The sequence below is a fragment of the Electrophorus electricus genome, chromosome 4 (assembly GCF_013358815.1).
Source record: "Electrophorus electricus isolate fEleEle1 chromosome 4, fEleEle1.pri, whole genome shotgun sequence".
Lineage (NCBI taxonomy): Eukaryota > Metazoa > Chordata > Actinopteri > Gymnotiformes > Gymnotidae > Electrophorus > Electrophorus electricus.
The window spans coordinates 31,684,322-31,697,588 of NC_049538.1; the positions used below are offsets into that span (position 1 = coordinate 31,684,322).

The 13,267-nt window shown below is 46.6% G+C and overlaps 1 protein-coding gene across 4 annotated transcripts in view; it reads left to right on the forward strand.

Annotated features, from left to right (window-relative positions):
• Positions 1-4,195, forward strand: part of si:dkey-246g23.2 (solute carrier family 66 member 2) — a 26,363-nt gene extending 22,168 nt beyond the window's left edge. For all 4 annotated transcript variants that reach the window (XM_035524985.1, XM_035524984.1, XM_035524986.1 and 1 more), the window contains exon 5: positions 2,845-4,195. In XM_035524985.1, coding sequence (XP_035380878.1) covers positions 2,845-3,019 — 175 coding nt within the window. In that variant the 3' untranslated portion in view covers positions 3,020-4,195. The remainder of the gene's footprint in view (positions 1-2,844) is intronic.
• The last annotated feature ends 9,072 nt before the right edge of the window (positions 4,196-13,267 follow it).

Here is a 13,267-nt window from a genome sequence, read left to right on the forward strand (position 1 = left end):
GCCAAGATGAACAACCTTAAAGTGATACTTCAACTTCGTCTCCATGGAGCCTTGTGCAGCTGCCCTGCCCCTCCTAATTACCTCGTTAATGTCATCCTCGTTAATGACGTTTGCTGTCTCTCACGCATAGCAGAGCTCGTGCATGCGATGAGAGAGAGAGAGAGAGAGAGATGGAGGTGGAGGGAGAATGCAGGCTTTAATGAGGCGGGACTCGCTGTCCAGCTAGGTCTCACAGGACAGCTGAAGGGGACATTTTCTGCAGAAATCCTCCACACGTGATGATTAACAGAACTGCAACAGCCCCAGCCTATCATTCACCAGCTCAGAGCAAGCGCATGACTGCCTTCAACTTTTAGCCAATGAGAAGTGTTTATGCTTTGGTAGTACTCTGGTTATGTAAAAATAATGTTTTTTTAAACTATAACAGTGATTGTATGTCTGTGCGTCTAATTCTTATGTGTACAGTATTCTGTATATATGAGAGATTGTTTACACTGAAGGTCGGTCTGCCAAAATCCTGGTGTTTCTCCTTCTCTGGGGAGCAGTTCTGAAATGTTCCTCTGGTCCCAGGAACTCCAGGAACTTCAGGAGCTCCACAATGTTGGTCCTGAGGTGGTTTGTATGGAACTGTTTGCTGCCACAACAGCGCGTGTTGCATATGTCCGATCTGAACTCAGACGTAACAGGTCTGGGATGTTCTGCAGGACACAGGGCTGTTTGAAGCAGCTGGCAGTGAGATCTGTTGCTCTGCTCTTATCGTCATCGGTGTGTTTTTATCTCCAGACACTCATGAATACGTACGTGTAGTCGAAGCACACACTTCCTGGTGTCTTTAATGCTAAAATCGTGGTAGCAGCAACGGTTGAGAACAATGTCACATGAAGAGTCAGGAGAGATGTTGTTCCCGCACCATGAGGAGTGTTGGAGGAGGAACAGACTTGGCCATTCCTGCGTGAATCCCCCTCACCTCCTCGGAGGAGTCAGTCCTCCTCACGTGTTGATAAATGCCACACGGAAGCGAACCCTCCCTCCCTCTCTCGCAGAAATGCAGACACCTTTTCCTGGTTCTCCACTGCTGGTTCCATGCACTGAGATGTGAAGCGAGGAGGAGGTGTTTCCTCGGGGTGGGGGCAGGCACTCCAAGTCTCTGAGGCTCAGTGTATGAAAAGGTTGATTTATAACCTGCTGATCATAATGATTTGGAAAAATGAAAAATTGCTTGTTCAGTGTTGTGCGTAAGTGCACTGCGGACCTGGATGGCTACAGGCGTCTCCCGCTGAGGCGCTGGGATTTACGAGCCCGTCTGCTGGATTTGTGCAGAATTGGTATTCAGAGGAGGTGTCGTGCAGGCTGACAGTCAGGCTTTTAAATACTGCTCTGTTCTGCGGGCTTTTTCTAGAAATACAGAAATAAAGTGTGTGAGTGTTTCCCCTTGACAGAAAATTACATGCATTACAGGAAAATCTCTTTCATGTTGACTCTTGGGAATTTAATAAATAGGAACATTTTCATAATGGATTAGATTAGATTGTGATATTGTCGCTGCAAGAGTACAATGAAATTGAGTAACAATCCTGACTCATATAACAAGCAACCATTAAAAAGAAGTTCAAATTAAAATAATTTAAAATTTTAGTGAAATAAAAAAAATCTATATATACATAAATATGCATATATGAGATTGAAAAGTATTAAATCTATACGGCAGCTGAGATATTGAATATTGCAAAATCTAAACTATATGAGCTGAGACATTAATAATGCATGAGGCGTGCTATTAGCCAAAAACATTGTGGCACATTCACACAGCACAAGTGCAGTGACACTCTGAACAATTTAGGAAAGTCCTCATACAGACATGAAGGGTTTCTGTAAATATAAGCGTGTAGCATGGTGATCACCCAAGTGCCAGCTGTCGGTCAGTATTGGGCAGTGTTCAGTTCTTATGTGGCCCTGGGCCAGGAGATGCTCTCGAGTCTGTGTCTGCAATGTGATGGACCTGCAGTGTCAGCTCAGACAGATAATGTCCACTGGCTGCTCTGCTGAGGCAGCGTGAGACGAATAAGTCCTCCACCGAGGGATACGCACACGCGATGAACTCCTGTACAGTTGGTAACCCTCTGATGGGATCTCCAGTCTGCTACTGAGAGGTGTTATATCAGCACAGTCTCCATGGAGCAGCTGGCATGTCGCGTGGCAATACAGCACGTCAGCACGCTCTCAGTGGAGAAGCAATAGAAGGACACCAGCGTCCTGAAGGTTGTCTTTCCTCACAGTCCTTGGGGAGTGGAGCTACTGCAGCAGTGGGAGTGGTGCAGCTTCAGGAGTGTGTGAGTGTGTGTGTGTGTGTGTGTGTGTGTGTGTGAGTGTGTGCGTGTGCGCGTGCTCAGGGACCTGAAGCACAAACCCTTTACACACAGTCCTGTTTGTGTGTAGTGCGTCGAGTCTGGAAGTCCAAGTTCTTTAGTTTGTGAGGAGTTCGGTGGGGAGACTGTTCCGAGGACACCACACTGTCAGTCTGTGGACTTCCCAGCCCTGTGTGTACGGGTAGAGGAGAGGTGTGCATCTAGTCTAGCAGTCTGAGGGCAGTTAGTCAGAAAGTGTTTGATTCAGATGTCAGTCTGTCTGGGATGGTGGTGTAACACACAGCAGAGGTTAAAACCGTCTCACTCTCTGCTAATGTTCACCGTGAGTCAATGCTGTGTGAAGATGAGGAAGGACTTTACTACCTTCTGTAGTGCTTTCATTAAGCTGTAAGTACTGTGGAATGATCTGTAGGATGTAACTGTAAATCTCTCTCTCTCTCTCTCCCCCCCCTGCCCCCCAATCTCTGTCTCTGACCAGTGTGAAGATGGTGGTCTTGTGGACTGCTGGTGATGTGTTCAAGACGTCCTACTTTGCTGTCAACGACAGCCCTGTCCAGTTCTGGGTCTGTGGGATGGTCCAGATTTTGACCGACATCCTCATTCTCCTTCAAGTTGGGTACTACAACTTTGGCTCAAGATTCAAGCTTGGATGACCCCTGCTGCAGTCACCTTTACGACGCTGACGCCGCCCACTCCAAAACTAGGGCTCTTTGCTGTGTGCATGCACATTTTAATGATCTTATTGGCCATTTATTTAAATGTTTGTGCCATATTTAAGGTGTTTGTAATGTTGTGTGGGTGGCAGGCTTGTAGTGATGGCGCTGAAGAGGTCTTGCAGACCTCGCGGACCATCGTGCTCACACCTGCAGCTGCTGCGTGGGTCACCTCCTGGCACTGCTACTAATGCTCCGTGTTCAGAGGGAGAGATTTTCCCAACACCTGGACCATAAACACTCCTTCTCATTTAATCACTGCATCCGTTTAGTCTGAGCTATGGTAAATGACACGTCTTGGTTTTATAGACAATTCAGCCCAAGCTGAGCTGTGAGACTCATCCGCGTTTGAGCGGATTTGGAGATACGCTCAGAGCCTGTGGTGACCAGTCCACCTCCTTCAGTGGTCTGACTTTAGTCCTTTACATGTGAGGATTTAACCCAAGATTACTAACTGATAAAGGCTTTTGACTTGTGTAGTTCCTAGCTAACCGAGCAGGTGGAGAGCAGGTTTGGAGATCCCAGTTTGAGACGTTCATTACAGTGTTGTTCAAAAGTTTTATGTGAAACAGTGTTTGTAAGCTCAATACATCACAGGCTCACTTAACACTGCTAGCACCAGTGTGAGCACCACATTCCCATGGTGCATTATGCTTCACGTTAAGATATGAGTTTGAGTTAAAGTATATGAACTCCCTTAATCAGACTCCTTCAGCAGAGTGTGTAGAACAGAGTTTACTGACGCTAAAAATGCCACGACAGGAAAACGGGGCCAATGTGTGTTGTGTTGGGAAACCCCGGCTGTCCTGCCTGGGGGCTGTGGCCAGAACCAGGGGGAGGAGCCTCCTTAAACCCCGCCCTTCCTCACAGTCTCCATTCTCAGTGCACACGAGCATGTCGGAGCTCAGGGTGAGCAAACTATCTTCAGCAGGTCATTCGTCAGTGCCGTCACAGTTTAGCTGTTACGGAGAAAGTGAATGTGTGTTGGTTGCTACTATTAACGTTATACACCATCTCAGGTTTTTGGCTTTAATTTCTATTGCTGTGGGATGTGTGGGGAGTAATGTGATGTCTGTTAATGTGATCTTCTGTGTAAGTAAATGTAGATACAACAGCTATTCTCTCATGAAGTGCAGTTATTGTATGTGTGACACCGTCCCTCCCATAAAAAAGGATGTGATGTCAAATGGACATCATGGTTCTACCGTAAGAGGCATTGGACTCGTGTCTGCGCTGCCCCTGAATTTGCAATTTCTCTTCATTTGTCTCTGCAGGAGTCCTGGAACGTATTTACTGTTTTACTGTCCACATATCACAAAGGTTTTCCAGAAGCTCAACCTACAGTGTTCACGCTGTGCCATGAGTCATGTCCCGTGTACACAACTGTCCATTGTTGTATCTGCTGTAATGTCTGTTCTGTATTCCGATATGGCACAGTGACGCTAGCAGGTTTAAGAAAACGTTTCTCCAGAAGGACGTTTATGCCTCAACACTGCACACTTTTTACATCTTCTGACTTCTGTCACAGGAGCATGTTTGTTTATACCTGCGTGTTTTCAGGTGTCAGTACTTGTATGCGCTGGTGTCATGTACATGCTTCTCAAACTCAAGATGTTACTGATCATGTTTCAGCCATAACCTGCACAAACCCGCTTAAAAGGCTGTAATCTTGAACCCTTGTGCCTGTGTGCTATCTGTGCTGTATGTACGCACCTCCATCAGGTTAAAACACAAGAGAAACGCAACACAAACCTGCGTTGCTCTGCCCCTCACCACCTCTCTCTGTATCGCTCCGTACGGGAACACGTTTGCCTCTGGGCACTGCATGTGTGTAAAGAGACAAATGGATTCTGTTGGCATACAGGGCCCTGGTTCAGGTGCTGGATTGCAGTCACGTGACATACGTGATGGCCTGGATTATGACAGACCTGGGTTTGGGCTGGCGTTAGCAGAAGGCTCATGCATTAATGATGTAATAGTGTTTCATGCTGATGGGATTCAGGCCCGTATCCTTGAGTCCAGGCATTGCGTGGAAGAGTACCCCCCCCCCCCATGCAGGAGATGGATTGATCTGTTCCCTTCACTAAACGCCCCCCTCTGTACTACCCTTTTAGCCCCTCTGTACTACCCTTTTAGCCCCTCTGTACTACCCTTTTAGCCCCTCTGTATACCCTTTTAGCCAAACTGGAAAATGAGGATGAAAAAACCGCTGAGTGTAACACACACACACGTGGAGACCGAACTTGGCACACGGCAGAATCTGCACTTAGATAAATACACACATTTACTGAAATTACACATAAAGATATCAAGCGAGTCTAAGATGGTCATCACGGGTGGTGACCAGTAGTCCCGCCTCCCTTCTCGGTGTCCCCTGCGTTGTTCTTCTATGTTCTGTGCATTTAAGAAGGAAAAGGGGTGTGTGGATTCTGAGTTATGTTTGCAGCTCACTGGCACTGTGCTGTAGTCACAGGAAACGGTTCTCAGAAACTCTGTGTGTGTGTGGAACAGTCCTTCATAATGGGGTGTTCAGAACCTCTGTCATCAACTGCTGTAGATGATATGGACCACACAGGAGATGCGGTTTTTAAGATTGTGTGTGTGCGTGTGTGAGAGAGAGAGAGAGAGAGAGAGAGAGATACAGCACAAGCAGAAGCTAAATACTTGCTCTTTAGTGCACACCATGTACTGAGTGTCCACATCACATCGTGCGTCTGAAACGTGACCCATCAGAAGTGCACTCACTCACTCACCCAAATGCGGCGTGTGAAGCATTTTAGGAGGCCGATCTCATGCTTCTTCATGTCCAGTCCTGTTCTTCCTCCTTCTCAGTAATGACTCAGCAGCTCATCTTTGCAGTTGCTGGATTGATCTGGAGAAACGACTCCCAGCAGCCACATAATGACACTGAAAGATCTTCCCTGCTGTCATTCTTATGTCACGCAGTCCCACCTCAGGGAGAAGCCCCTTCCAGGGCAGAGGATCTTAGCCAATCCGATTATTTGTTTTGCTTCCAAATTTCTTTATTTTTTCATTTCCTGTTGTTCTTGATTTGTTCTTGTTCTGGGACACGGCTTTTTTTTTAGAGGTTCAGTGTGAGGAGGATGATGAGTGATCAAGCACATATCTGTCTGGCTGCTCTGACTCATAACTGCCACTGTCCTGTCACGCATGCTCCAAGGCAGATATGGAGGCTGGGAAGTTGCACAGAACCATGGGAAAACACGGAGGGGGAACTGACTTGTGTTTGGCGTGTGAGTGTCTCCATTCCTCTCAGGCACAGTGGCTGCCAGTGTTCCTCCTGACTGGTCAGGAGCTGGTTTTGGTGAAGGAGGGTCTGAACTCGTCGTGAGTCTCCTGTAGCCTGATCAGCTCACATGTGCCGCTGTGCCGTACTCCATTAACAAGAGAAGTCAAGGCTGAAGGGACATGACACCACATAGTAAACTGATCCACCAAGCCTGTGTGCGAGCCCAAGGAAGTGTAGCCCATATCAATAAGAATTCTCTAATACCCGTGGAAACCTTTCTGCTCATTGCAAACACTATTAACTGTGTTTACACACAGGCCAATGACTTTCAATAGGCAATTATCTCATCATCTCCTCCTGATCACTCATAAATGGAAACTGCTGCTCCCTTGTCAATCCCAGCATGATTATTCCGGACGCTGGGATCAGTGCTTGTTTTATTCAGGTCTCCACATTCTCCAACTGTGTCCTTGCTGGTCATTTTTTCCTTTCTTCTGTGGTGACATCCTCCTCCTCTTCGTTTAAGACCAAGGTAAGTATGAAGGGCATACTGCCCGCCCCCAAACCTCGCCCCTCTCATGGTAACCCCGCACTGCCTAATTAACCCAGGCCAAACCCATTAAAGAGCCCCCCCCCCCCCCCCCCCCCCCTCAGTGACCAACCTTGCTGAAGGTGACCTTGAGTGCTATCTCTTAGCCAATATTACAACTATATTACAAATATATTACTGCAGTTACTGCATGTTAACTCTGAACCACTGTGCTGTAGTCCTGGCAATCATTTCTGATGTGTCTGTGCTCTGTGGGCATCCGTTTCTCACATGTTGCTGTCACAAACAGAAGTCTTTGATTACATGCTAATTACTTGCTTTTTCGTCAGTTGACACACATTACTTCAGTCCTCGCCCTGGTGAGGAGGCAACCCTCACAGACTTTGAAGACTCTGGCTCTCAGTCAGAGCTGCTTACTAGCAATAAACCTACTCGTCTGGAACGCTAGTGGAGGGAAGAGCGCAGAGATCCACCGTGATTTTCATCTTCTCTACATGAGTTTGGTTTTACACACACACCCCACTGAGTCTGAGGGTTTTACCCATTAGAGCTTGGAGCGGGTCTTCTGGTGCTCAGGTCATGACCCACTCCCCGGGTCCATCCGTCTGACCTCAGACGGACAAAGTTTCACTGCCCCGGTTTTTTCCAGTATCATGGTCCATGAGAGCAGAACTTCTGAACACCACATGTCCATCCTGAGAGTTGATACTCTCTAATGCAACACCTGTCTGTGGTTTTGGAGGGACTCTCGTGCTGCCAGGAATCCTGGATCTCTCAAAAAAAACCAAAGGTAAACTCATGAAGAAATACATTTTTATTTTAGAATTTTGAGTCACCACAAGAGTAATAATAATAATAATAATAATAGTAGTGGTGGTGGTGGTGGTGGTTGTTGTTGTTACTATTATTATCATGTAATAATTAATATAGTGGTTGACTGAAGACCCGTCCACTCGTGGGATCTTTAAATGACCACTGACCCTGCTCCTGTGTTGACTAAAACTAGTACTTATTGTAGGGTTGTTTACTACACTGATGTTGACTAACAAACTCTAGTCCTTATTGTTTATTGCACTGATTGTTGTCTGTTATAGAGCTTATATGTGTTTCCCTGTATTTCTACAGTATTCTAGTTCACTGGCATCTTGGACTCTAACCTACTGTACTGTACTAGGATGTATCTATGAGGAAATGACTTTGGATAAGAGCGTCTGATAAATGCCATAAAGGTAAGTGGTTTTCATAAACCCGAGGCCGCTGGCACTAGCTGACGCAAACGCTCTCCTCAGCTCTTCTGGATGCTACACTTACTTACCTTCTCTGTTACATGTGGACAGGGTTGGGTTTCTCTTTTGGAACATGATTTTGCAGATAGACAGTTTTCTCTCTTTCCTCTTCATGACTCTGTCTGATTAATTATTTATGGCCCTTTAAGCTCCCTGTCAGGCTGTGAGGGGGAGGGGGAGAGACCGCTACCTAGAGTCCACCCAGAAAAGACTGGCAGGCATGACGGGGCTGTGTCTGGCTCTGCTAACACACACATCACTGATGACGCCTTTGGAGAACAAAGTTTAAACCTTCTGAGTGTCCGCTAGCCATTTAAAAGGACAAGCAGACAGACGTAGGAACTACCTTTAAATAATCGTCTGACACTGGTGGACAGATCCTGCGTGATGGGTGGAATGGCTTTGACCATGAAAGCTGAGAGTAATGAGTAACCAGAAGATGTTTTGAGGAAATATTTGCTTTATTGTTTTTGTTTTATTTCATTGTCTCTATAAATGGTTTGATTTTTGTACTGTGAATCCAATTAGACACTTTCTTTGTGTCTTAATAGACACGTCTGTCTCCCATGTATCTGTTATTAAAACCTGAAGATGACGTCAGAATGGCTGCTTGGGTCGATGTGTCGTGGTTGATGTCCTTAAGTGAAATTTCCTGGGTCATTTAGCATGTAATTGATAATAATATTCATAATGAGTGATTGTAGCGTTGTGGAGTTGACAACAGGTTAATCACCACTGATAGACTGAGAATGATGACAGAGGCAGATGACAGACCTTCTGTGATTAAATGTCAGATTATGACGCTATAATTGGGGGAGTTTTAGTTATCTGTAGGGTGTCTGCAGTGCCCTTTGCAGGCCCTTAGAGCTCTTTTTTCACTGAGCTGTTCTTCTAGACACCAGCCTGAACACATTAACCACGTCGTGACCTCAAGTTCAAGTTTGGTTTATTTGTCACGTACATAGTCATACATGGTATAACTCACAGTGAAATGTTTTTTTTGTGACAGCTATGTCCAAACTGAGGAAAGATACAGGGATGTATAAAGAAATTATATACATATACAAAAGAAATATATATCAATATATGTATAATATGTATATATACACAATGTATAATGTATATATGAATATATGTGTATGTACACAATGTACAATTCCAGTTTACAATTTACAGTCATGATGTTATTGACATCATGGTGGTGGTCCCCACAGTTTATCAGTTGCCCTGATTCAGAGCTCGAATGGCCTGTGGGAAGAAGCTCCTCTTCAGTCTCTCTGTCTTGGTCTTCAGGGAGCGAAAGCGCTTCCCTGACCTCAACAGAGAGAAGAGCCTATTGTTGGGATGGGTGGGGTCCTTCACAATCCTCCTGGCCTTGGTATGGCACCGCTTGTAATGGATGGTCTGCAGGTCCGGAAGTTCTGTATGAGTGATGCGCTCCGCTGAACGCACCACCCTCTGGAGTGCTTGTCTGTCCTGCTTGGTGCTGTTCCCAAACCAGGCTGTGATGTTCCCCGTGAGGATGCTTTTGATAGTGCAGGTGTAGAAGTTCTGCAGTACCTTGGAGGGCAGTCTGAAGTCTCTTAGGCGTCTGAGGTGGTAAAGACGATGACGAGCCTTCTTTGCCAGGGAGTTGGTGTGGCGGGACCAGGACAGGTCCTGCGAGATGTGAACACCAAGGTACCTGAAACTGTCTACTCTCTCCACTGTGGTTCTGTTGATCCTCACAGGTTGGTAGTGCCACTCCTGCTTCTTGCTGCAGTCCACAATCAGCTCCTTTGTCTTGCTGATGTTTAGGAGGAGATTATTTCCCTGGCACCAGTTCTCCAGGTGTTTAATCTCCTCCAAGTAGGCCCTCTCATCGTTGTCTGAGATCAGGCCCATGACGATGATATCGTCAGCGAACTTGATGATGGTGGTAGAGCTGGAAGTGGCCATGCAGTCGTAGGTGTACAGTGAGTAGAGCAGGGGGCTTAGGACACAACCCTGAGGAGCTCCAGTGCTGAGGGTTAGGGTGGATGAGACACAGTTGCTCACCTGTACTGATCGTGGTCTGTCTGTTAGGAAGTTGGAGATCCAGTCGCACAGGGATGTATGCATTTGTTATGCTAATGATCACTGCTTTGATTGGTGGCCAGGTGTGAACATTGTGCAGTAATGGAGAGTTATGGAGGAATTTCCAACATCTCACTGAGCTGCGTATTCTCTAAAGAGAAAACGGTACATCGCAGCAACAAGCATTCAGCATTTCATACCTCCTGACTTGGTAGATGATGACAAATTCCATTTATGGGGTCTGGTCACGGTCTCGTTTATAGGTCTGTGTCTGTCCGCGAGCGTCTGACACTCTGAGAAAGGGAAGAGGTTACGTGCACACAGGCGGGGGGAAGGAGGGATTGAGGGATGCTCTTCCAATGGCCCCACGGGACCCCCCCCCCCCCCCCCCCATTAGGGACACGCCTCATTTCCTGTCTCTCCTCCATACTGCAGTCTGCACAGCTCTGGGACATGAGAACAGAGCACATGAACAGGAGCTTTTTCTCTCTCGACGACGGAAATGATTCTAACATTGAGCAGCAGGTTGAAAATACTGTTGAATTTATAACACAAAGGCAGAAATCTGAGACTGACATAATGCAGGATTTAATCCTGTGGCAAGAGCACTGGTGTACAGCTGTTTCACACCTCAGACGTCAGTACTTCAACACCTCTGCAGAGAAACGCAGCTCAAATATCAGCGTAGCTACTGATCTGTGATCAGCTCCCTCGACGTGGTTCACATTAATGTAGGGTATTGTTTATGTTGTTTAACAAACTCTAGCACTTATTGTTTATAGCACTTATCATTGTTTAAGATAGACCATATGTATTTGGCACTTCTAGGTATCAGCATTCATCCCTGTATTCTACAGTATTCTAGTTCATGGGTATGTTTAATTCTAACCTACTGTATTTGGATATATTCTATGAGTAAATGACAAAGTACTTTTGTAAGTCGCTCTGGATAAGAGCGTCTGCTAAATGCCATAAATGTAAATGTATGGGCTTCTGTTACAACAGAGTAAATCCTGCACCTGTCCCTGGATCAGTCACTGGCCCCTGGACTTAATCCAGCTACTTACACAACAGCTTTGGGAACAGTTAGGAAGATGACAGGCTAGAGTTGGGTTAATGTGTCTGTGACCATACATTTCAGACCATACACCCTACAGCAGGACAAAACCTCACCAGGCTTTAAGGCTTTAGAGTGAGAGAGAGTAGAAAGAGGTAGAGCGAGGTAGGGAGGTAGAGCGAGGTAAGGAGGTAGAGTGAGGTAGGGAGGCGGAGAGAGGTAAGGAGGCAGAGTGAGGTAGAGTGAGGCAGAGTGAGGTAGGGAGGTAGAGTGAAGTAAGGAGGCAGAGTGAGGTAGGGAGGTGGAGAGAGGTAAGGAGATAGTGAGGTAGGGAGGTAGAGTGAGGTAGGGAGGTAGAGAGAGGTAGCGTGAGGTAGGGAGGTAAGCAGGTAGTGTGAGGTAGGGAGGTGGCTAGAGGTAAGGAGGTAGAGTGAGGTAGGGAGGTAGAGTGAGGTAGGGAGGTAGAGAGAGGTAGCGTGAGGTAGGGAGGTAAGCAGGTAGTGTGAGGTAGGGAGGTGGCTAGAGGTAAGGAGGTAGAGTGAGGTAGGGAGGTAGAGTGAGGTAAGGAGGTAGTGTGAGGTAGGGAGGTGGAGAGAGGTAGAGTGAGGTAGGGAGGTAGAGTGAGGAAAGGAGGTAGTGTGAGGTAGGGAGGTGGAGAGAGGTAGAGTGAGGTAGGGAGGTAGAGTGAGGTAGAGAGGTAAGGAGGTGGAGAGAGGTAGAGTGAGGTAAGGAGGTAGTGTGAGGTAGGGAGGTGGAGAGAGGTAGAGTGAGGTAGGGAGGTGGAAAGAGGTAGAGTGAGGTAAGGTGGAGAGAGGTAGGGTGAGGTAGGGATGTGGACAGAGCACATGAACAGGAGCTTTTTCTCTCTCGACGACGGAAATGATTCTAACATTGAGCAGCAGGTTGAAAATACTGTTGAATTTATAACACAAAGGCAGAAATCTGAGACTGACATAATGCAGGATTTAATCCTGTGGCAAGAGCACTGGTGTACAGCTGTTTCACACCTCAGACGTCAGTACTTCAACACCTCTGCAGAGAAACGCAGCTCAAATATCAGCGTAGCTACTGATCTGTGATCAGCTCCCTCGACGTGGTTCACATTAATGCACTGTTCCATGGAAAATCGAAACCAAATAACTCAAACATTCCAGAACGCTTGAAGTGAAGTTAAAAAACACACGTTTTCTTTCTAGATAAACACTGTATGTGTGTTAGGTTTTTTCAAACTCACATGACTGCTGGTATTGCGTGTCTGAGTCTGCCCACACCAACACATCACAAAGCTTTTATGCAGATGGACTCTGTAGTACTCAGAGTAAAGGTGTGTGTGTGTGTGTGTGTGTGTGTGTGTGTGTGTGTGTGTGTGTGTGTCTCAGCACGCATGTGTATGCATGTCTTTGTCTTTATGTGTGGGTGTGCATGTGCGTGCGTGTGTGTGTGCGCGTGTCTGTGTGTGTATTTCTGGTCCTGCCCCTGACTGTGTGGTGTGATGAGTGGGAGATTCAGGGTCTTTCATGTGCCTCTGCATTACCTCCTGAGTGTTAGCTTGAGATTGTGTGTGTGTGTGTGTGTGTGTGTGTGTGTGAGCGTAACCCTCACACTGGTTATTATTCACTCTGCATCTCACTCTGTTGTAAAGTAGGAATTACTGATGCCCTCTTAGCCAAGCTATTGAGGGAATTACAGATTCTGTGTGTATGTGTGTGTGTGTGTGTGTGTGCATGTGTACAGAAGCTCATACTCGTCCAGTATTATGTCGTGTGTGTGTGTGTGTGTTTGTGTGCGTGCATGTGTACAGAACCTCATACTCATCCAGTATTATGTCGTCTGTGCATGTGTGTGTGTGTGCGCGCACGTGTGCATGTGTACAGAACCTCATACTCATCCAGTATTATGTCGTGTGTGTGTGTGCGTGCATGTGTACAGAAGCTCATACTCGTCCAGTATTACGTTGTGTGTGTGTGTGTGTGTGTGCGTGCACGCGTGC